The following is a 22,265-nucleotide window of genomic DNA, read 5'->3' as shown; positions in this document are numbered from 1 at the left end:
CCCAGCCCCTGCGAGACCTGCCTCTCCCTCCCTTGCGGCTCCCTGACCCCGGGGAGCGAGTGTCCAGGTGCACTGTGACCTCCAATGCCAGAGGCCTGCTTAGGGCACAGCCTGGCAGGTTCCAGAAAGACTTTGGAGAAGGAGACCTGGTCTCAGGCCTCCCCTGGCCTGGCCCGCCCAGCTTAGGCAGACAGCACCCCCACCCCCCGGGCCAGGAACTTGCTCCCAGTTCCATCATCACACAGAGACAGTCCGTCCTTCCTGAGGAGCAGAGTTCAGAGCAAAACCAGAGCCCGGCGCAACCTACTCCCAGCCCGTCTTTCAAACCCCCGAGGATTGAGCACTGGGCGCCCGCCAGTGACCTCCGTGTGCCCCTGGGGTTGGGTTTCTAGTGTCTCCAAAGAGAGAGGAGGAACCGGAGGAGGGAGATGGACGGGAGGAAGGAAAAAGGAAGGAAGTTAGGAAGTTAGTTCGATGTCCGAGGGTTGGGGGCTGAGTTCAGAGCAGGAGGCAATCATGGAGAACTTCCTGGAAGTGGCAGCACATGTGGAGTACATTCTGCACAGAGAAGGATGGGAGGGAGCCGAGGGCGAGGAGGCTGACACTGGAGGCTCTCAGGGCTGTGGGAAGGCCCTGAGGAGGGCGGAGAACTGGCAATGGCCAGCTGGCCAGGAGGGTTCCCCTTCAGGCTGGGTCCACTCTCTGCAGGAGGGTGTCAGGGGTTGGGGAGCTTTGTGACGTGGAGCGGGCCTGTCACTCGCACCCCCTTTCCAAATGTGTTCCCGTGAGGCATCGCCAGGTCTGCTGCCCAGAAGTGCCCCCCCTTCCAGCGCCGTGCCCGCGCCATCTGCCCCCACCCAGCCCACCCACCGCCTCTGCAGCAGCCACGGTGCCAGCTGGAGCCTGAGCGGGAGCAGAGAGGACAGCGGGCCCGAGAGAGAGTCTAACGCGGTCAGTTTGGGAATGTCTCTTATTTTCAGGGTGAAGGTGGCCCGCCCTCCAGCCTGTGGCACGGTCCCATCACTCACTGCCTGTTGGGAGCCATCAGAGTTGATACAAGCAACTCCATCTTAGAAAATACAACTCCATCTTGGGAGTTAAGTTTCCAACTCCTCTTCCAACTCACAGTCCCCTGCGGTTTGGCCAGAAGCTAAACATAACCTATCGCTAATGGCACACCCTGCTCCGGAAGATCCCTACAACGCCCCCTCCCTGATCCTCCCAGTTTGCCCCGCCTTGGAATGTCCCCGCGGCAACCGCCCCCTACAGCCTGTGTATATCTATTGCAGCTTCAACAATAAAATTCGAGGCTTGATCAGAACCTGTCTTGCCTCCATTTCTTCGCGTCTCCTGTCCTCTATCATTCCCTTCTCTGTGCCTCCTCGCCCCCATGTTGATCTCCCGCTGGTCGGGCCAACTGCCCACTCAGAGACAACTCCGGGGTCTCAGGCTGCACGTCCACGAATGGGAGGCCAGGGCCCATCCGTCGGCTTAGGGGGGACAGGACGGGACGGGCTGCTGGGGCGCCAGGGGGGCCTGGCGGGAGGGCCTGCTGGCTGGAGGGAGCAGCCCTCCCCGGCAGCCCCTCGCCCGTCTGCTCCAATTCCCGCTGACGGTGTCCATGCCCCCAGCAGGGCCAATTAGGAGAGACAGGGAGGCAAAACGTTTGGCCCCAGGGCACGGGCAGGTGGGAGGGTCAACCGGACAATTCAATTCCCGGCAGACAAATGTGATTACGGCGGCCGCCCGGGCCCGGCCCGCCCCCCTCTTCCCCCCCCAGGACCGGGACATAAAGGGCCCGGTGGGCGGCCGGGCCCCAGCCATGCAGCTCCCCCGCCCCAGCGCGCGCGAGGCCGCCTCCATGTACGGCACGGCGGTGGCCGTGTTCCTGGTCATCCTGGTGGCCGCGCTGCAGGGCTCGGCGCCCCCCGAGAGCCCCTTCCCCTACCGCATCCCCCTGGACCCCGAGGGCACCCTGGAGCTGGCCTGGAATGTCAGCTACGCCCAGGAGACCGTGCACTTCCAGCTGCTGGTGCGCGAGCTGCGGGCCGGCGTCCTGTTCGGCATGTCGGACCGCGGCGAGATGGAGAACGCCGACCTGACCGTGCTCTGGACCGACGGGGACAGCGCCTACTTCGCCGTGAGTGTCTCCCCCACCCAGCCCCTGCCCCTGCCCTGCCCTGCCCTGCCCTAGCCCCTGCCCCTGCCCCTGCCCCTGCCCTGCCCCAGCCCCTGCCCCTGCCCCTGCCCCTGCCCCAGCCCCTGCCCCTGCCCCTGCCCCTGCCCCAGCCCCTGCCCCTGCCCCTGCCCGGCCGCCGCCAGCCTCCCTCCCGCACGCCGCCTCCTCCACCTGCTCCCGAGCTCGCCGGTTTGCAGGGAGAGTGGGCCCTGGCTGCATCCCAAGCGGCAGGACGCCCACCAGAGCACAGACCCCACCCCTCCACTCGCACAAGCGGCGTCCGGCACCCACACCTCGCCCGTGGCCGGGCGCAGGGCCGCGTGCACCGGCCGGGACGGGTGCCGGCCGGGCCGGGTTTGCAGGGCAGGTCCACGGAGCGGGCGCGGCCCCACGGGCGCAGCCTTGGAGAAGCGGCGTTCTTGCTGGAGAGAGTGGGGGAGGGGGAGGTTTCCTTTCAAACTGGAGCAACGTGGGGGTGGGGGGCAGCCCCTGTCCTGAGCCCCCCTCTGCCCCCTCCCCAGCCGGCTGCCGCCAGGGTCTCGGCACAAGCCCCTCTCCCCAGACGCAGACACAGCAGACGGGAAGTCTCTGACGTGAGAACGTCCTTTATGGATGCTCAGAGGGACGCTGGCCCGGGGCCTGGGCGCCGGGCGGGGTGCTGAGCCGGGGGTGAGCCCGGCCCTTCCTCCTCGGAAGGCGGGGGAATCTGGCCCCTGCGGGGTGTGGGAGACGCGGACTGGCACGGCTGATATTTCCGGTCCCGGAGAAGGCTCCCTCCGGTGCCCCAGCCGCCCCGCAGGCGGGCGCGCAGCTGGGCTCCCCGGTGAGGCCCGGCGGGGCCCTGCATGGGGCCACCCAGGACGATGGGCCTGGGCTGCCCGCCGCCCACCACAAGCCCCGGAGCGGGAGTCACAGCCCCTGGGCCCGGAGCACGGCCGCTCCGGGGCCGAGCGGCTGCCAGGCGAGCGGCTGCCAGGCGAGCGGCCCTCCCTCCGGCTGCAGAATCCGTCTGCACCGCCAGCTCCTCTGCAAACACGCCGCTCGCTCTCCTCCTCCGGCAAGATGTTCAGCAACCGCCTTCCCGGTCCCAGCCCAGCACACAGCGACCTCCCGCGAGGCCCCCCCGCCCCCCCCCCCCCCCCCGTGCTCCTTTCTCCGGGAACTCCTCAGGGAAGTAAGACCACAGCGACGGCCCCGGAGCAGGGAACACAGGTCCTGAGGCTGAGGCCCCTGTTCCTGAGCGGAGCAGAGGCCCTGAGGGGAAGGCTGTCCCTCCCAGCCGCCCCCCCCCAACACGCGCCCCCTGCTCTGGCTGCAGCCCCTGTGCAAGGGAAGCAGCTGGGGATGTGGGGGGGCGAGGGGTCAGCCAGGTCTGCCTAACATCGAGGGGGATGCAGCCGGTCCGTTCCCTCCCCGGCCTCAGTTTACCCTCTCCAAGCGAGGAGGGGAGGACAGGGCGAGGGGAGCAAGAGGCCCAGGCGCGGGGTTCAGGGGTGCCCACTCTCGGGGGGCAGGAGCGCAGGACGGGCACGTGGTCACAGCCCTCCCCGCGCGGGCCGGTGGGGCGGGGTCTGTCTGAGGCCTCTCCCCAGCCACGGCGCCTGCCCGGCGGGAGGACGCCTGGTCCCACCGGGAGGTCCGGCCGGGCGGGAGCACAGCGGGCCCTCCGTGGGAAAACGGCCGTTTACAGCGGTGTTTGCACTCTGTCCTTCTCAGACAGCCCCTTGTCCTGCGGGGCAGCTCCGTCGTTTTCAGACAGTCCCTTATTCTGTAAAGCAGCTGCCTTAGTCTGAGTGATAGAAGGAGACACAAATCCAGCTGTCCGGCCTCGCGAGCTAGCCGGCTCACGTAACAGGCTGACCCCGACCCCGTCCCCGTGTTCTCATGCCCACGCCGGCTCACTCTGTATCCGGATGACGAGCTGTCTGCGAACATAGCCTCACAGGCTCCGTCCGAGCCGCTGTCCCTCCCAGCTGTCCCTCCCAGCCGCCCCCCCCAACAGGGAAACGTCCTCCATGGCTTTGCTCAGAGACCGGGGACGCCTCCCTCCGGCCGAGGCGTTAATGGAGGCCCCAGTTAACCGGCTGGTTAAGGCGCCCGTGCCCAGCTCGCTGAGTTACAGTCCGACATCACCAGCCGGAGCCCTGCTGGCCGCCAAGAGCTCCGCTTCCAGGCCCCGGGGGAGGGGAGACAGGACGTACCCCTCACCCCGGCCAGACCCCGGCCCCACCGGGCCCGTGTGCCCCCGGCCCACCCTGTCCCTGCGCCCAGCGCTCCCAGCCTGTCCTGTCCTGGCACCCGGTGCTCCTGGCCTGTCCCATTCCTGCCCCCCAGTGCTCTGAGCCCTTCCTGTCCGGGCCCCGGCGCTCCCAGCCCTTCCACTCCCAGCCCGTCCTGTCCTGGCCTCAGTGCTCCCAGCCCGTCCTGTCCTGGCCCAGCTCTGTGCTCCCATCCCGTCCCATCCCTGCAGGACGCCTGGAGCGACCAGAAGGGACAGATCCACCTGGACGCCCAGCAGGACTACCAGCTGCTGGGGGCCCAGCGGACCCCGCAGGGCCTGAGCCTGCTGTTCCGGAGGCCCTTCAGCACCTGCGACCCCCGGGACTACCTCATCGAGGTGGGTGGTGCCCGGGTGTGCGTCCCGGCAGCACGCGAGCGCCAGCCCAGCCCCTACCCCGTCCGCCTGTGACCTCCAGCTGCAGCCACCAGAACTTCCTAAGCCCGCTGCACCCAGCACCAGCGGGGTGGTGGCTGCCTTCTGGGCCAGTGCCAGGCATGCCACCTGCCAGGCGGGGCGGGCGGAGCCCAGTGTCCCCGGGGCCGGGAGCCCTGCTCTGGGTCCGCAGACGATGGCCGCTCCGCCTGCAGGACGGCACGGTGCACCTGGTGTACGGGATCCTGGAGCGGCCCTTCCCCTCGCTGGAGGCCATCGACACCGCGGGCCTGCGCACCGGGCTGCAGCGGGTGCAGCTGCTCAAGCCCGACATCTCCGTCCCGGCCCTGCCCGCCGACGTGCAAACCATGGAGGTCCGCGCCCCGGACGTGCTCATCCCCGGCCAGGAGACCACCTACTGGTGCTACATGACCGAGCTGCCCGCCGGCTTCCCCCGACACCACATCGTCATGGTATGGGGGGGAGCTGCCGGGGCCTGCAGAGCCCTCCCTGTCCCTGTCCCTGTCCCTGTCCCTGCTCCGGGCCAAGGCCCTGGCTGAACCAGGAGTCCTGAACCCTGGGCACCTGACCTTCCTGAAGCCACAGTGTGGTCTGATCCATCGCTGCCCAGCTCCTGGGGCCTCCCTCACACCCCAGCTCCCAGCCTGGACTGAAACCCTGAGTTCAGCTTCTTCCCCTGGGCCTGGAATGGCCGTCCGTCTGTCCGGCCACGTCCCCCTTCATTGAAAAGCAGCTCACCTCAGAGCGCGATTGCTCTGAGCACCTCCCGGCGGGCGGCCGGGCGGCCAGGCGGGCAGGCAGTGTCCGCTGCCCCAGGCTCCGTGTCCCCTCCCCCCGCAGTACGAGCCCATCGTCACCGAGGGCAACGAGGCGCTGGTGCACCACATGGAGGTGTTCCAGTGCGCGGCCGGGTTCAAGAGCTTCCCGCACTTCAGCGGGCCCTGCGACTCCAAGATGAAGCCGGAGCGCCTCAACTACTGCCGCCACGTGCTGGCCGCCTGGGCCCTGGGCGCCAAGGTGCGGCCCCCACCCTGTCCCCGCGCCTCCGAGAGGCCCCACGACGGGCCCGCAGGGTACGGCCACCCCAAGCCCCGAGGCCCGTGCGCGGCCCCTCCCGTCCGGAGCCGAGGGGCTCTCCTCAGAAGCCCCAAGCTGGGTGCTCGGTGGTGCTGACCTCGGGCCCGCCAGCGGCAGAGGGTTTGTGCACTGGGGGAGTGGGGTCCCGGGTGACGGGCAGGGGCCGCAGCGCCCTGGGCTGTACCCGGGGGCTTTCCTCCACACCCAGAGGGCCCGCCAGGGGCTCGGGCAGGCTGGCCGAGGGGCACCAGCACCCCACTCCCCACCCCAATCCAGGCACATCCTGTGCACTGGCACCGAGCTGCAGTCAGGAGAGCTTTGTTCTAATCCGCTGCCCCGCCAACACCACCCCTGCAGCTCAGCCCCGCCCCTGCAGCTCAGCCCCGCCCCCTGCAGCTCAGCCCCGCCCCTGAAGCTCAGCCCCGCCCCTGAAGCTCAGCCCCGCCCCTGAAGCTCAGCCCCGCCCCTGAAGCTCAGCCCCGCCCCTGCAGCTCAGCCCCAACAGGCTGTGGGTTTGCCATGGGGACCCCCCTGGACCCGCCGTGCCAGGCCGCTGTCCCTGAGCCCAGCCCGCCCTCCGCTCCCACAGGCCTTCTACTACCCGGAGAGAGCAGGCCTTGCTTTCGGGGGCGAGGAGTCCTCCAGGTTCCTCCGCCTGGAAGTTCACTACCACAACCCGCGGAAGATAGAGGGTAGGAGCCGGAGCGGCTGGGCCGCGGGGAGCAGCACAAGGCCTCAGGACGAGGCCCTTGGCTTCGAGAGGGGGCAGCCTGCCCGGGGCGGGGACCGAGGCTCACCCTGCGCCCCCCCAGGCCGGCGGGACTCCTCGGGCATCCGCCTGTACTACACGGCCTCGCTGCGGCCCTTCGACGCGGGCATCATGGAGCTAGGCCTGGTGTACACGCCCGTGATGGCCATCCCCCCGCGGGAGGCCGCCTTCGTGCTCACGGGCTACTGCACGGACAACTGCACGCAGCTGGTGAGCGCCGCCGGCCGGGGCCGCCTTCCCTTCCCGGGACCGTCCCTCCCGGACAGCGCAGCCCCCGGCTCCCTGGCCGCGGGAGGGCGTGATGCTGGGAGAGGGCTGAGGCCGGGAGCGCTCTCGTCCTGGACACCTCGGCCTCGCTGCCCTGGGCTGCGGTCGGTGCGGGCAGCGGGCGGAGGGCAGCGGCCCACGTCCCCACGTAGCCGGGCCCTGACCAGCGCCCCCCGCAGGCCCTGCCACCCTCGGGGATCCACATCTTTGCGTCCCAGCTGCACACGCACCTGACCGGGCGCAAGGTGGTCACCGTGCTGGCCCGGGACGGCCGGGAGATGACCATTGTCAACAGGGACGACCACTACAGCCCCCACTTCCAGGTGGGGCCCCGCCCGCCCCGCCTGACCAGCAGCCACAGACACACCCGCCCCGGGCTCCTCCAGGCGCCTGGTGGGGGCGCAGTGGCCAGCCCTCACCTGGCACTTACTCTGAGGGAGGGCTGGGGGGACTCTGGCCTGTGGCCGATGCGGATCTGGGGGACCAGGAGGCCCAGTGGTAGCATCTGTCCTGTTTCAGCCCCTCCCAGCCAGGCCTGGCTCCCCAAGGGGCTGGGACGAACCTACACCCCAGCGGGTTGGGGGGTGGCTGGAGTGGGGTCTAGCTGAGGTCCCCCCTTCTTCCCCTCCAGGAGATCCGCATGCTGAAGAAGATGGTGACCGTCCATCCGGTGAGTGCCGGTCAGGGCCACAGAGGCCGGAGGGCCGGACACAGACAGCAACCGGGGGTGGGGGACAAAGGTCCCTCCGTGTCCACATGGCAGGGGCTGAGCGGTCCCACGGCGAGGGCCGGGAGTTCAGAGGGGCTGGGACAGACGGCACTCGGGGCCAGCCGACCCCAAAGTCCGAGCCGCAGAGGGAGCTGAGGGCGCGGAGGGCGCCCACGGGGCCTGTGGTCACGCCCAGGGAGCCCGGGCCACGGGGGCCTGGCCACGCTCACCGAGGGCTGGGACCTGGCCGGAAGGCCTGGAACCACCAGCCGCCTGCCCGGCCGGCAGACAGGGGCCATGGAAGCCGAGGCGCGGTCACGCCTGGACACTCAGCGTGTGACCCTCAGGGGTGGGGCCCATGACCACGCGTGCCGTGGCCCAGTCCCGTGTGAGCGTGGGCCCGAGCACCTGTCCCCCTGCGGGCAGGCTGACCGGCCTCTGTCGGCCCGGCTCGCAGGGGGACGTGCTGATCACTTCCTGTACGTACAACACGGAGGACAGGACGCTGGCCACCGTGGTAAGCCCCGGCCTCTCCCTGCCCCCCGGAGCCCCGCCCCTGGCCTTCCCGTCTGCCGTCCGCACCTTCAGGGGACGCCGCTCCTCATCCCATCCATGTGGCTGCAGCCCCGGGGCCGCGGGAGCGGACGAGGGAGGGGTGGACGGACAACGACCCAGAGGCCACTGCGGGGTGGGCATCCCGCGGCCGAGCCACGGCCCCTCCTCCCCCACAGGGCGGCTTCGGCATCCTGGAGGAGATGTGCGTCAACTATGTGCACTACTACCCGCGGACGGAGCTGGAGCTGTGCAAGAGCGCCGTGGACGCCGGCTTCCTGCAGAAGTACTTCCGCCTGGTCAACAGGTGCGGCGGCGGGAGTGCCGCCCGCCCAGGCCTCAGAGCGGGGCGTGCTGCCGGCCGGGGTCTCAGAGCGGGGTGTGCGGGCCCAGATCGAGGCGTGCGGGCGGCCGGGGCCTCGGAGCGGGGCGTGTGGGCCGGCCGGGGCCTCGGAGCGGGGCGTGCGGGCGGCCGGGGCCTCAGAGCGGGGCGTGTGGGCCGGCCGGGGCCTCAGAGCGGGGCGTGCGGGCGGCCGGGGCCTCGGAGCGGGGCGTGCGGGCGGCCGGGGTCTCGGAGCGGGGCGTGCGGGCGGCCGGGGCCTCGGAGCGGGGCGTGTGGGCGGCCGGGGCCTCGGAGCGGGGCGTGCGGGCGGCCGGGGCCTCGGAGCGGGGCGTGCGGGCGGCCGGGGCCTCGGAGCGGGGCGTGCGGGCGGCCGGGGCCTCGGAGCGGGGCGTGCGGGCGGCCGGGGTCTCGGAGCGGGGCGTGCGGGCGGCCGGGGTCTCGGAGCGGGAGTGCGGGCGGCCGGGGCCTCGGAGCGGGAGTGCGGGCGGCCGGGGCCTCGGAGCGGGAGTGCGGGCGGCCGTGGCCTCGGAGCGGGGCGTGCGGGCCGGCCGGGACCTCGGAGCGGGGCGTGTGGGCCTCGGAGCGGGGCGTGTGGGCCTCGGAGCGGGGCGTGCGGGCGGCCGGGCCTCGGAGCGGGGCGTGCGGGCGGCCGGGGCCTCGGAGCGGGGCGTGCGGGCGGCCGGGGCCTCAGAGCGGGGCGTGCGGGCCGGCCGGGCCTCAGAGCGGGGGAGGCGGCAGGCATCACCCATGGGTCCCCCCCTTCCTGCCGAGCCCGACGCGGCCTGGGCAGCTCCCCCAGCCCGGCCGTCCATGCAGGAGGAGGAAGCTGGCCGCCCTCCTGGCGTGGAGGCGGCCCCCCAGCCTGGGAGGCACCGAGCAGGAGCCCTGGGGGGTGGCGGCGGCCCGAGGGGGTGTCTCCGTGCCCACCAGCACCGACAGCGCCCCCTCCCGCCCGCCCAGCTTCCACAGCGGGGAGGTGCCCACCTCCCAGCAGGCCTCGGTGCCCCAGCAGTTCGCCGAGGTGCCCTGGACCTCCTTCAGCCGCGACACGCTGCGGGCGCTGTACCGCTTCGCCCCGCTCGCCATGCACTGCAACAAGTCCTCCGCCCTGCGCTTCCAGGTGGGCCCCCGCCCCCCCGCCAGGGCCGGCCCCCCCACCCGCCCCGGCCTCGCTCTGCCCTCCCCACCCGGGCCGCCTGGGCAGCCCTGCAGCTGCCTACCCCTCTGTGCCCGCACCAGCCCGGGGCCCCGGGGGGCTGGCAAGGAGCCCCCACCCAGACATTAGACAAACAGGCGGCCCAGCCAGCCCAGGAGGGAGGAGCCTGCAGCCGGAGGAGCCACAGGGGCAGGCTCACGTGGGCAGGGGCTCCCGCTCCTGGCGCCATCACATCACAGCACCAATCGCGGTGGTGTGAGCCAGGCACCAGCAACCTCCCCCGGAGCCTAAAAATAACCGAGGGGAGGGCAGGTGGGCAGGAGCAGTCTGAGACCGGGCTCGGGGTCCCCTCCTTCTCCCGAGTGCCCAGGCTGAGTCAGGTGGGACCGCTCTGCGATGCCCGAGGCACATTCCTGGGCGGCTGGGAGCCGGATGAATTGCTGGCCGGTCGGTGCCGGCTGCCAGGGAAAGGCGGGCGGTCACCAGGCGGTGGGTGGACGTGGACGGACTGGGGTGCGGGGCAGCCGTGGGGGAGGAACAGCGGCGCCTGCACCCGGGGCTGAGGTGGGGGTGAGTGGGGCAGAGGGGGTGCCAGGATCCCCTCGTGAGGCCTCCAAGCAGCCTGGGGTGGAGGGTGAGTTTGGAGTAAGGACAGAAACCGAGGGGCTGTGGCCGCCTCTCACCGCGGCCCTTCCTGCAGGGGGAATGGGACCAGCAGCCGCTGCCCCGGATCGTGTCCCAGCTGCCAGCGCCCGCCCCGCGGTGCCAGGCCGGCCCGTGTCTGAGCCCCGCCGGCCCCGCCGTGGTCCGCATCGGCGGGGGCCGAGGCTGAGCGCAGCCACCTCCTCGCTCCCCTCCGCTCCCCGGGGCGCATGCCCCCTGCGTACCCCGCTCCGTGAAGACCTCCCCGAAACAGCCCGTGTGCCCCGCCCGAGACCACTGCGCCCGCCCCTGCACGCCCAGAGGCTCCCGAGCACCCGGTGGGCCGCCAGGCCTGGGTGCCGGGACAAGGCCCTCCCGGCCCGGCCCGGAGCCCTGCCCGTGTCTCCGGGAGCCGCTGCCTCCAGGCAGGAGCCACGCCGGACTGCACTCACGCCCCCGGCCCACCGCGCCCGGAGGCTGCAAGAGCCGTTTCGCCACCGAGAGACTCGCCTGGGAACCGGCTCGGTCCGCCCCCTGAGGGAAGCCCTCCCCGCAGCGCCACCACGAGGGCCGGACGGCCAGCACCCCGGCGGGGGTCTGGGGCGGCCCCTGGGAAATGGGACTGGCAGCCCCGTAAGAATCAGACCTGCCCCAGAGCCCCCGGCCTCTTCGTGCGGGTGTGACGTGGGCGGACCATCTCACCTCCCGGCCCTCAGTTTCCTCATCTGTGAAATGGGGCCAACACCGTGCCGATCGATGCGACAATAAAGCTCACACAGGGCGGCTTGCTCCCACCGAGGCCTGGCTGCGCTCCTTCCCCTGTGCCCTGTGCCCTGTGCGCCATGGGGAGCGGGGACAGGCCGCCTCCCCGCCGCCTCCACCGCCCTCCCCGCCCCCACTGCCCTCCCTGCCTCCACCGCCCGCCCCTCGGAGCTCCCCCCCCCCCCAGGTTCGGCCACGCTCAGCTCGGTTTCTGCGGGAGGTAACAGATCATACTGTTCAGCCAGGTCAGCAAAACCCGCCCGGCCCAGGGAGGGAGGGTGATGGATGGGCCTCGAGCAGACGCCAGCTCAGCGGCCTGCCGGCCACTCATCACACAGGGCGGAGGGCCCGCACTGCGTCCTATCAATCACTTCCTGCGCCCATCACAGGGCGGTCGCGGGGAATGCCAGGACCGGCCGGCCGCCGCCCTCGCTCATCTTACAGCCGGACAGGCTGGGAGGGGCCGCCCTGTGGGGCAGGCTGGCCAGGGCCCTGCTCTCCTGGCCTAAGGCGACCCCTCACCCCATCACACCCATCTGCCCGAGCTCCCCTCACCCTGAGCCCTCACTGGCCACCACCATCCTGCCCCCGAGCCCCTGGGAGGCACGGTGCCACTCCAGCCTCGCCAAAGAGGGAACGGGGAGGAATGGCTCACCCTGGAGGGTTCACAGTGACTGGAAATCACACCCAGTTCTCGATCCTTCTGCCACCCAGTGGCACCCCCCCACCCCCGCTGGCTCTGGAGCTCTCGGCGAGGTGTTCCCTCCCCACAAAGGGTGCCTGCTGGGCGCTCCCACAGCGACCACTGCCCGCACCCTGCGCCCCTGCCCGGCTCCCACTTCGCCCACCTGCCTGTCCCGCCCGCATCGCTGACACAGCTGCCGCTGCCCCGGTCCTGTGATCTCTGAACAGCCCACACGTGCTGCTGCTGCCCGCAGACGGGGAAGCGCAGACTCAGAGACCTCATTAGGGACCAAGGTTCCCAGCGGGAGCCGGGAGCCCAGGAGCTGCCCCGGGCCCGACTGCAGAGTCTGGGCCCTTGGCCTCCGCTTCCTCCGTCAGGAAGCAGGCCCTGTGCCAGTCCCTGTGAAGACCAAGCAGACGCCTGGGGCCCTTCATTACCTGACACCACCCCTCCCTCTGGCCCACCTTCTGGACGGTTAGGGAGGTGGCCCCTTCCTCCCTCTGCTGTGTGACCCTGGCCAAGTGCTTTCCCTCTCTGGGCTGCGACTTCCTGCAGCAGGACGAGGCCGGGAGCTGGGCGGCAGGGAGCTGGGCGGCAGGGAGCTGGGCGGCGGCCTGGCTGGCCTCCGGCATGGGCCCCCCAGTGCTCTCCACACGGGTCCGGGCTGTGTCTCCTCAGAGAACAGCAAACGCCCAAATGGGCAGACCTGGGTTTCCGAGCTCAGCCCCAAGGAGGGAGTCAGACCAGCACCCGGTCTGCCCTCCTGGTCCTGAGCCTCCCCCGGGAAAGGCGGGCTGTGGGGGCACACGCGCGGCCTGCCCGGGGCCCGCAGCGGCCGGCGAGCAGGCCAGCTGTCGGGACGAGGCCTCCCCGGCCCTGTGCCAGAGCCAGGCCCGGGGGGGGGAGGGGGGGAGGCAGACCAGGCTCTGGTGGGCCTTCGCCGGGGCCCTGGGAAGCCAGAGGCCCCGTACCTCCGCCCGGAGGCTGGCAGCGGGCCAGGCAGCTGTCCGAAGGCCGTCAGGACCCAAATGTCCTCCCTGGCTACGGTTTGACTAGCCTGGCCCGTCCCAGCTCAGCCAAAGCCGTGTGTGAGCCCCTGAGAGTGGCCAGGCTGCACCCCAATCACCAGCGCCCCCCGGGATCCTCTGTGGCCCCGTCCTCTGTCCCCGAGCATGCCCCCCGCTCCCAGAGCCAGGGAGGGGTCCCCGGTGACTGGCCCCGGGTGCCCAGCGGGCAGTGACCTCCGGCGGGGAGCGATGCAGGGGCTGGACCTGGGCGTGGGGGTGGGGCAGCCGGACACCATTCCGGGCAGGAGGCAGGGCCACACGGCAGGTGCCAGAGAAGAGCCAGGCCCTGCCCCCGGGGCCCAGAGAGAGAGACAAGGACGCAGTAAGGACAGGCCACCCAAGCAGGCAGGTTCCATCAGGTTCTTACTGAAACATGGTCATCAAGGAGCTCCGGGGTAGACTGAGGCAGGAGATGGCCTGTCTGCACAGGCGAGGACTCCACACTGGGACATGGAGGCAGAAAGTCCTTTCCACAGTTCTGCACCCAGAGACCAGACCCAGAGGGCCAGGGCCGCCTGGCAGGTGCACGCTGCCTTCCCTACCGTGCCCGAGGCAGACATTACTAATCAATCCTGCTCTGTCCCTGGCTGGGGGTGGGGGGAGCCTTGAACACCTCCACGGCCCAAGTGGCAGGGGCCTCCCTGCCTGTGCGCCGGGCTTGTCCGCTCGCTACCCAGACCTTCTCGGAAGCCGGTGAGGGTCCTGGCCCAGGCGCCAGTGTGTCTGGGGGATGGAGGGACTGGAGTCCACCTTCTGGCCAGTGACAGAGATGGGCCCTCGGGTCCTCTTCCACCCGCTCCATCCACATCTGTCTGGTTAGCAGCCTGGCCTGACGGCAGGGAGGGCCCCGTGGGACCCAAGGGGGGGCAGGCCCTCTAGGAGCCGGGGGCGGGGGGGGCAGGAGGAGAGGGGGGACAGGTCCTGGCGGCCTGAGCAGCGGGACCCGGCCCGTGGCCCGTCAGTAGATGCCCTTCACCCTCTTGTTGTCGGGGTCGAAGGGGGACTTGAGGTGGGCCCGGGCGGGGTAGGCCACGCCCATCCGCTCCAGGCTGTAGTCCCCGCTCTTCACGAAGTCCGGGGAGACCTGGGGGCAGGGAGACGCCGTCACTCGGGACTCCCCTGGGTGCTGGCCACCCTGCTGCTCTCGGAGCAGGACCCCGGCCCCCCTGCGAGCAGGCCGACCTGCGCAGGCCCCCCGAACCGAGGGCCTGCCCCGCGGGGCGTCCTGTGCCCAAGCCCCTGGGCCCAGGGATAAGAGGCTGGGCCCCCGGGAGGTGTCCGGGTTCTGCCCGGGATGAGGAGCCCTGGCTCCCGGCACTCAGGACCGGACAGAAAAATGAAACCACACCAGGAGTGAGGCGGCTTCTCGGCCCGGCCCCGTGGCCCCGTGGCCCCCGGGCAGAGGGACAGGCCGGGGGGCCAAGGCCTTACACAGCGGCCACCACGCTGCCATGGGGTCCTCGCTAACCCCGACTCACCGGCCCGCCGCTGGGGTCCCGGATGTAGCCGTAGGCGACGGTCTTGTCGATGGCAAAGCCGAAGTCGGCCCTGCGCACATGGCCCACCACCTGGCCGTCCCTCCAGATGGCCTCCAGGCCGAACATGGGCACCTTCCTGGCAGACGCAGGAGAGAGACTGGCACCAGAGCCCAGCCCCGGGGACGCCTGGCGGCAGGGGGCCCCACCGCGAGGGGACGAGCCCGGAGGGAGCGGTGTCCGGCGTGAAGCGGCCCGGGCCCGGGCGTGGAGAGGAGGGGACGGAAGGAGGGTCTGTGAACAGGTCCCTGTCCCCGTGGTGCCACCTCCAGGGAGGGCACAGGCTCGGGAGGCCCCGCCTCACCCGGGGCAGAGCCCAGGGCGGGCGTTCCCGAGGCTGGGGGGCCAGCAGACGGGACCTCAGGGTGCCAGCCCTACACTCTCTGTGCCCAACCTTGCCAGGCTGCTCTGGGGGGCCGGCAGGCAGTCACGCAGACAGCCTGGCGGGCAGGAGGGCATCTCAGATGGTGGAAAGCCAGCTCTACCTGCCCCCCCAACCCCCTCCTCCACCCGTCACTCCTGACACCTCTGAAAGCCCCAGACTCCGGGAGCGGCTGTCACCCCCAAACCACCACGCAGAGGGCAGGTCCCTGAGGGGGGCTCCTCTCTGGGGCAGGAGGCCCGGTCCCTGCCACCCGTGGTCCCGTATGTACGTGGCCCTGCCCGCCCCGTCCCCTCACCCGGAGCCCCGGGAGGATGGAGCTGGGACACGGGGAGGGCCAGTGGTGACTGGGAAGCTGCCTCAGGCAGGGCCAGCCTCTGCGGCCCTCTGCCTGGGCTGCCCCCGGGGTGGCTCGGCAGGACTTCCCTCCTGTGAAGTCTGTGCCGGAGAGAGGTGAGCCGTCCTCCCCTCGCCCGGCCCGGCCCGGGAGCACTCACTCGTCCACGGTGAAGCAGACCAGGCGCCGGCGGAGGCCGGCCGCCCGCTGCCGCTGCAGGGCCTCGCGGCCCAGGAAGGCCACCTCGGACTTGAGCTTGCAGGTGAAGGCCAGGCCCGCCTCCAGAGGGCTGTCGTCCGGCCGCAGGTCCGCGTGCCAGTGCCGGTAGCCTGTGCGGGCACCCGGCTCAGCGCCCGGCTGGCCCCACCGCTTCCCGGCCTCGCCCTCGGGCTGGGATGGGAAAGGGTCCCGGACGAATCCAAACGGAGCCTGGTCCTGTCCCCGCACCCAGCTCCCCGCCGAGGGGGTCAGGAGGGGGTGTCACAGGGGAGGAGGGGACAGACCTGGGGGCAGCAGCTTCCCGGCCTCGGCCCCCGCCCCGCCCCGCCCCGGACCGGTGCGCACCTTTCTCGATGCTCAGCGAGTCGATGGCCCGGTAGCCGGCGTTGACGAGGCCGTGCTTGGCGCCCGCAGCCATCACGGCCCGGTACACGGGCACACAGGCCGGCCTGGGGATGTGCAGCTCCCAGCCCAGCTCGCCCACGAAGGACAGCCGCATGGCCCGCACCTGGGGGGCACAGGCTCACTGTGCGGGGCGCCCCACGCGGTCAGGGCCCAGCTACCGCTCACGGCGGGCGGTTCCGCTTCACCCACCGTTACCGGCTGCTGGGCCCCGGCCAGCCCGCCCCCGAGACGCGGGGTCTCCAAAGAGACTTCCCAGGAGCCCTTGGGAAACAGGTAAGGGAGCAGGGGGCGCGTTGAGAGAGTGGACGGCTCTCCTCTAAGTGACCGTGTGAGGGTCCTGCCGCCCCCAAACCAATGACCCCAACGCTACGGCTGGAATCGCCAAAAGGGACTCCCTCCAGTTCTGGGGCTGGAAGTGCATCGGGGGCTTGGTGTGTCCCTGAACCCCCGCCAGCTCTCCCGGGAGATGACTGAATCCCGGGGGCACTGGGTGCCCGCCTGAGCCCAGACCCGAGGCCCTGCAGGTGCCAGGCCGGGGGAGCCACGGCACTTCCGCGGACGCTTTGGACCTGAAACCAATGTTCCGTTTCGCCGTGTCTCGCGCTGAGCCTGCAGCCCGGCGCCGGCTGCTCTGCGGGGGCCCGTCCTCACAGAGGCACCACGTTTCCCGCCGGGACCTCCACGGCCTTGAGGCCAACGTGTGGGGAGGCAGGCCATCTGGTCAGCTGGCTGCCGAGGGACGGCGTCGCGGCCCTCCGTCCTGCTTCTAGGAATGCAGGCTCCTGGGAGATGGCCCGAGCCAAGCAGCTTGGAGAATTATTGCAAAACCCGGACACTGCGCGGCTGGGGACGCTGCTCAGCCAGGGCCCGCCCGCCCGCCCGCCCGCCGTGAGCGAGGGTCCCGTGGGCGCCGCAGGCCTGGCTGTGCGAGCAGGGCCGGGGCGGTGGTCCAGGCTCAGGGCTCGCCGTCCCCGCCCTGCAGCCCGGAGCCTCGCCGGCTACACAGGCCCCCAGCCCGCTCCCCATCTGCTTGGCCGGAGCCCAGCGATCTCCCATAAACACTTGGCCCGGCCCCGCACCCCGGCCCCAGCGCCTCCTCACACTGAGGGAAGGGGCGCCAGCACGGCCAGGGCCAGACAGGACCTTGTCTGGGAGAATGTGAGATCCGGGACCCGGGAGGAGGGACGTCTGCGCAGACTGTGGCCCGGACATTGTCTGGCCTTGGCCCTGCAGATGGGGAAACTGAGGCCTGAGAGGCAGCCCTAAGAAGGCCGGGGTGGGACCGGAAGCCAGGCCTGCCCAGCCCCCAGCTCTCTTGAACAAAGGGGTGACACTGCCCCTGCGCCCACGGGTTCTGTGCTGACCCAGCTTCTGCCCATGCACGTCTGTGACCCCAACACAGGCCTCTGCCATCTGTGTTCCTCCTGCCAAGACTAGCCTCTCCCTGCTCGGACTTGTCCCTGGGACCCTCCTCATTCTGACGTCAGCTCCTTGGGGAGCGTGCCCCCCCCGCCCAGGCCACCCTTCAGCGCAGGCTAGGCTGTGGCGGCAGGACCCTGCCCGACCCCCAACCTCAACCCGGGTGTGACCCCTGGAGAGGCCTTTGGGAGGAGACACGATGGCCACAGGCCGGCCTCAGGGTCCCAGCGAGGCTGTGGGAGGGACGGCCGAGGTCGATGGTCACAGGGCTCCGAGGAGGGGACACGGGCCCGCGTCCACGCCCAGGCACAGGGGCTCCCGGGGCTGAGCGAGGATGTGGCGCGCACAGCGGCTCAGAGAACATTCAGAAGAACAAGGAACCGACTGCCAGGTCGGGAGGGAGCGAGGCCGCACACAGATGTGCACGCAGGGTGGTCCCCTCCGTGTCAGCATCGGCCCAGCCAGGGAAGAAGGAAGCACCTGGGGCCTGTCTGTCTCTCCGCCTGTCCCCCTCCCTGTCCCCCTCTCTGTCCCCCTCCCCCTCCCTCTCCCTCTCCCCCCTCCCTGTCCCCCTCCCTGTCCCCCTCCCTGTACCCCTCCCCCTCCCTCTCCTCCCCCCTCGCTGAGTGAGGGCTTCCTTTCTCAGCCTCTTTGGCAGGGCCCAGGGTTTTCAACGAAGCGCTGGTGGCCAGGCGGGCAGGCAAGCTTTGCGCCAGCTTCTCCCGGAATCCACTTAACGACCCCGCCCGGTGCCAGCCCACCCCGCCTGGTGCCAGGCCACCCCGCCCGGTGCCAGCCCACCCCGCCCGGTGCCAGCCCACCCCGCCCGGTGCCAGCCCACCCCGCCCGGTGCCAGCCCACCCCGCCCGGTGCCAGGCCCACCCCGCCCGGTGCCAGCCCACCCCGCCCGGTGCCAGCCCACCCCGCCCGGTGCCAGGTGGACAGAGGGAGGCAGAGGGGCGCGCCAGGCCCGGCTCAGCCCCGGCGGCAGTGTGGTTAGAAGCACACGAGGGCACACGCAGTAAGTCCTTTTGGACAAAACCAGTAGCCAGCCCCGGGCCAGGGTGGGGAGGAGTCCGCACCCTAACCCCGCCCCCCCATGTCTGCCTGCTTATCACCGGGGAGAGGTTCACCCAAGGCCCAGCCTGTCCCGCCAGCCCTGCTCAGAGCCCGCCCCTCGGCGCAGCCAGACCTGGGAGGTGGCCAGGGCGGCCCCAGGGGCCGGAGGCAGCCGGACCGTCATCCAAGAGTCCGTTCCAGGTGCCTCATGGGAGCGCCTGGCTGAGAGGAAGTGTTCCCACCTGGTCCTCTCCCCAACTAACCGACCCTCCCCCCAAACCACAGAGGCTGAACGGATGCTGAGCCCCCCAGCTCAGACTCTGCACGGGCCCAGGAGCCACAACGGGGAAGGCGGGGGGCAGCCACCACCCGGCCGAGCTGTGCTGCTCCTGCGAGGTGCCCACCCTCTCTGGTCCCAGCAGGCCATTTGGCACCGAGGAGCCAGGAAGCGAGCTAGACACAAACACACACACACACACCCAGCTTCCTGCTCCCCAGCCCGGCCTCTGCGGGGACGGCGGGAGCGGAGCAGCCTGTGTCTGTGTCCCCCTGGCGGCCTCCCCGCCGATCATCGCCGGGCTGTTCATCCGCCAACAGGACCCAGACGCCCCTCCAGCCCCTCTGCGGCCAGCATGGCCCCGCCCAGCGCTCCCTCCACCGCCGCCCAGGCCCCCGGTGGACACGGAGATGAAAACAGGACCGGCTGTCTGTCCGCCCAACCCGTCCTCACGGTCACGTCCGCTTCTCAGACACAGATCTGTGCCTTCTCCCTTCTCACTGGCCGGGCACCGCAAACCTCTGAGCCCAACGGGAGGAACATCATCCTCCAGGTGACGGCCTGGCCCCGCCGGCTGCCACCTGCCGTGGTGACCCTGCCACAGCGAACTGTGCCTGCTGCCTGTGCCCTGCTGCCCGTGCCTGCCGCCCTGCCATGGTGACCCTGGGACAGCGGCCGCCCACAGCGAACTGCCTGCTGCCTGTGCCCTGCTGCCCATGCCTGCCGCCCTGCCATGGTGACCCTGGGACAGCGGCCGCCCACGGCGAACCTGTGCCTGCTGCCTGTGCCCTGCTGCCCATGCCTGCCGCCCTGCCATGGTGACCCTGGGACAGTGGCTGCCCACGGCAAACTGTGCCTGCCGCCCTGCCATGGTGACCCTGGGACAGAGGCCGCCCACGGCGAACTGTGCCTGCCGCCCTGCCATGGTGACCCTGGGACAGCGGCAGCCCACGGCGAACTGTGCCTGCCACCCTGCCATGGGAACCCTGTAGCCACAGAGGGCACGTGCTCACATCAGGACACGTTTTCCGTCACAGCTGGAGGAGTCCGGGCATCGAGCAGCCTGAGGGCAGGCGTGAGGGCAGGACGGGGTCCCTGTGCACAGCGGGGGCCGAGGCTCTGGGGGGTAATAGCCACGCCCACGGGCACGGCTCCCCGGCGCCAGCCCCGGTGTGCTCCTTCCAGCAGGTGGCTGCCGCCCACAACCCGGGGACAGACAGCGGGTACCTACCAGGTGCCCGGCGGCTCGCACCAGCTGGTGGGTGGAGAAGGGGAAGGCCTCGTTGCTCAGGTCGGCCTCCAGCACCTCCTGGAGGATGGCCCGGCTGTGAGCGAGAACAGTCGGTCCGTCAAACACGCGCTGGCACCCCTGGGTGCGTGCTCCGTGCCAGGAGAGACTGGAGACCAATCCCCGTGCTCGTGGGCAGGCGGACCGCAGGCCGGTGCCAATGAAGGCGCGGCAGGACGAACACGCACCAAACCAGCAGAGAACGCCCCCCTCGCGGCAACAGCGAAGGAGCCGGCGGCTGGATAGAGGGCAGACCCACAGACACGCCCTCAGGAGCTCCCTCTGCAGTGGGCGGACAGAGGCTGGGACGGTGACTAACCATCTAACGCCACCCCCATCCGACCACCTCCGCTGCCCTGCGCTCCCCCCACCGCTACAGGCCTGGGTCCCGCAGGCAACCGAATTCAAACACCTGACGGCTCAAGTGCACCAGCCGCTCAGATCCTATTCGATCGCTCTGTAAGGACCACGTTCACCTGCGTGTGCCTGGGAGGGCAGTCCGACCCCGCCAGGGAGGGAGGGGGCGGCCAGGCTGGGGCCAGCCGGGAGACGCTGGCACGGAGCTGGCAGCCACAGGCGCCTGCGGGCGGCTTCCACACGACGTGCCTCCCTCCTGCCCCCACCCCGGGCTCCTTCTCTGAAGCCCAGAGGGGCCTCTGGGATAGGGGTGTCGAACTCAATCAGAGAAGGGGCCAAAATCTAAAATCCAGCCTAAATCGCGGGCCGAATGGTTTACTGAACAGTCATAAACTGTCACTGTGATGGAAACGCAGCGGAGTGCAGTGATGACAGCGCGGTGCGGGCCACATTGCAAGGCCTGGCGGGACGGATTTGGCCCGCGGGCCTTGTGTTTGACACATGTGCTCTGGGAAGTGGGCAGCTGCCGGCGTGCCCCTCTCTGGGCGGGGCTCCTCGGGGGTTGGGGGGGGACCTGCAAACACTGCAGAGGGAACGGGGGTGGCGGGGGAGTGCCGCCTGCCGGCGTCTCCCAGGCTCCGGAGGCGCAGGAAGAGCCGGTGGCCGCTCTGTGCGGACACGCCCTCAGCCGGGCAGCAGGCAGGACCGGCCTGGCCCGCCGCTCCCAGAGCGTGTGTGGCTCTGAGACGCGGCTCCTGACCAGCGGTTCCGAGCCACGGGGGAAGTCTCTCTGCGTCTTAGGGCGCTGAAGACGGTCTATCCCCCGGGGACCGCTAGCTTCCCCCGATGGATGAGCGAACCAGGCTTCCCATTTGGACAGTGGGGCTTCTGCCCGCGGGTCCCAGCCGGAGGGCCAGGGCCGGGCCAGGGGCCCCTCCTCACCTGGCCGGGCCCTGGATGCTGATCATGCCCAGGTCCTCGGAGCTGTCGATGAGCTGGCAGCGGAACCGCTGGTCCTGCAGCACCGAGGTGATGTGCGACCAATTGTGCTGGGCCACGGCCCCGCCCACAGCCAGGTAGAAGCCGTCGCCTGGAAGGGAAGCGGCCTTGGGGCTGGGGGCTGGGGCTGGGGGCTGGCGCGGGACGGGTGAGAGAGGGGCCAGCGGAGCAGTGACCAGCCAGGGCCCTGGACCCTCACGCCAGGACCCAGCGTGGGGCTGTCCCTGGGGGAGGCCGGTGTGTGGGACCCTGAGCACCCCACGCACCAGGGAGCACATTCCTGGGAGAATCTGAGGCTCCCGACCCGGGAGGGTGTGAGCCTGACACCAGGTCACCACAGAGAACCCAGACCCACGTCAGCAGGCGGGCGGCCTGGGACCCGCTCCTGTCCTCTGGGAGCCGAGAGCCCACCAGCTTCCTGTCACCCCGCCCGGCCCAGACCAGGACTCACTGAGGCCGGCACTGGTGGCCCTGGCCTGTGGTCTCTCATCCCAGCATGGAGGGCGGGGACCGGACCGGAGGCCAGCCCAGCCCGGCAGGCAGCTGCGGGCGGGCGGGGAGGGGCGCTGGGCGCTGCAGCCCGGACTGGATTCCCGTGTGGGCTGGTACCCTGGCCCTTTGTGGTCAGAGGTGGCTCAGAACCACACCCACGCCACGGCTGCCGGGAGCGCTAGGGACCGACGGGCTCACCGACAGCACAGCCGCCCGCCGGGCACACCGGGCACAGGCGGCGTCAGCGGGCCGCCCTCCCGCCCAGGGCAGGGCCAGGGGCTGGGCCAGGCAGGGCCAGGGCAGGGCCAGGGCTGGGCCAGGGCAGGGCCAGGCAGGGCCAGGGCAGGGCCAGGGCTGGGCCAGGGCAGGGCCAGGGCAGGGCCAGGGCAGGGCCAGGGCTGGGCCAGGGCAGGGCCAGGGCAGGCCCAGGGCAGGGCCAGGGCTGGGCCAGGGCAGGGCCAGGCAGGGCCAGGGCAGGGCCAGGGCTGGGCCAGGGCAGCAGCCAGGCTGGGCCAGGGCAGGGCCAGGGCTGGGCCAGGGCAGGAGCTAGGGCAGGGGCAGGGGCAGGGCCAGGCAGGCCCAGGGCAGGGCCAGGGCTGGGCCAGGGCAGGGCC

The 22,265-nt window shown here is 71.1% G+C and overlaps 3 protein-coding genes across 4 annotated transcripts in view; 1 reads left to right on the top strand and 2 right to left on the bottom strand.

Annotated features, from left to right (window-relative positions):
- SARDH (sarcosine dehydrogenase) overlaps positions 1 to 22,265 on the bottom strand; it is a 44,365-nt gene that overhangs the window by 2,725 nt on the left and 19,375 nt on the right. The window contains exons 16-21 of the mRNA XM_045575144.1: positions 21,103 to 21,250; positions 19,747 to 19,840; positions 15,701 to 15,863; positions 15,297 to 15,465; positions 14,361 to 14,496; positions 13,411 to 13,966 (exon numbers count right to left, since the gene is read on the bottom strand). Of these exons, the coding sequence (XP_045431100.1) occupies positions 13,841 to 13,966; positions 14,361 to 14,496; positions 15,297 to 15,465; positions 15,701 to 15,863; positions 19,747 to 19,840; positions 21,103 to 21,250 (836 nt within the window). The 3' untranslated portion in view covers positions 13,411 to 13,840. The remainder of the gene's footprint in view (positions 1 to 13,410; positions 13,967 to 14,360; positions 14,497 to 15,296; positions 15,466 to 15,700; positions 15,864 to 19,746; positions 19,841 to 21,102; positions 21,251 to 22,265) is intronic.
- On the top strand, positions 1,823 to 11,251 carry DBH (dopamine beta-hydroxylase). Of its 2 annotated transcripts, XM_036420442.2 has the most exons (12): positions 1,823 to 2,140; positions 4,650 to 4,796; positions 5,048 to 5,305; positions 5,694 to 5,870; positions 6,520 to 6,622; positions 6,743 to 6,909; positions 7,146 to 7,289; positions 7,598 to 7,636; positions 8,133 to 8,192; positions 8,407 to 8,534; positions 9,531 to 9,690; positions 10,427 to 10,632. In XM_036420442.2, exons 1-12 carry the CDS (start codon positions 1,823 to 1,825, stop codon positions 10,556 to 10,558), a joined length of 1,833 nt encoding a protein of 610 aa, XP_036276335.2. In that variant the 3' UTR covers positions 10,559 to 10,632. The 2 variants fall into 2 exon arrangements, with proteins under 2 accessions (XP_036276335.2, XP_045431101.1); XM_045575145.1 differs by lacking the exons at positions 1,823 to 2,140; positions 4,650 to 4,796 and having other exon boundaries at positions 5,003 to 5,305; positions 10,427 to 11,251.
- On the bottom strand, positions 18,103 to 19,731 carry LOC123651607 (spidroin-1-like). Its single transcript, XM_045575146.1, has 2 exons — positions 18,372 to 19,731; positions 18,103 to 18,324 (listed from the first exon to the last, which is right to left on the bottom strand). Exon 1 carries the CDS (start codon positions 19,492 to 19,494, stop codon positions 18,445 to 18,447), a length of 1,050 nt encoding a protein of 349 aa, XP_045431102.1. The 5' UTR covers positions 19,495 to 19,731; the 3' UTR covers positions 18,103 to 18,324; positions 18,372 to 18,444.

This window comes from Pipistrellus kuhlii, unplaced genomic scaffold (genome assembly GCF_014108245.1).
Source record: "Pipistrellus kuhlii isolate mPipKuh1 unplaced genomic scaffold, mPipKuh1.p scaffold_m20_p_68, whole genome shotgun sequence".
Classification (NCBI taxonomy): domain Eukaryota; kingdom Metazoa; phylum Chordata; class Mammalia; order Chiroptera; family Vespertilionidae; genus Pipistrellus; species Pipistrellus kuhlii.
Note: the sequence above shows the minus strand (reverse complement) of the source record. Positions and strands in the feature narration are given on the sequence as shown.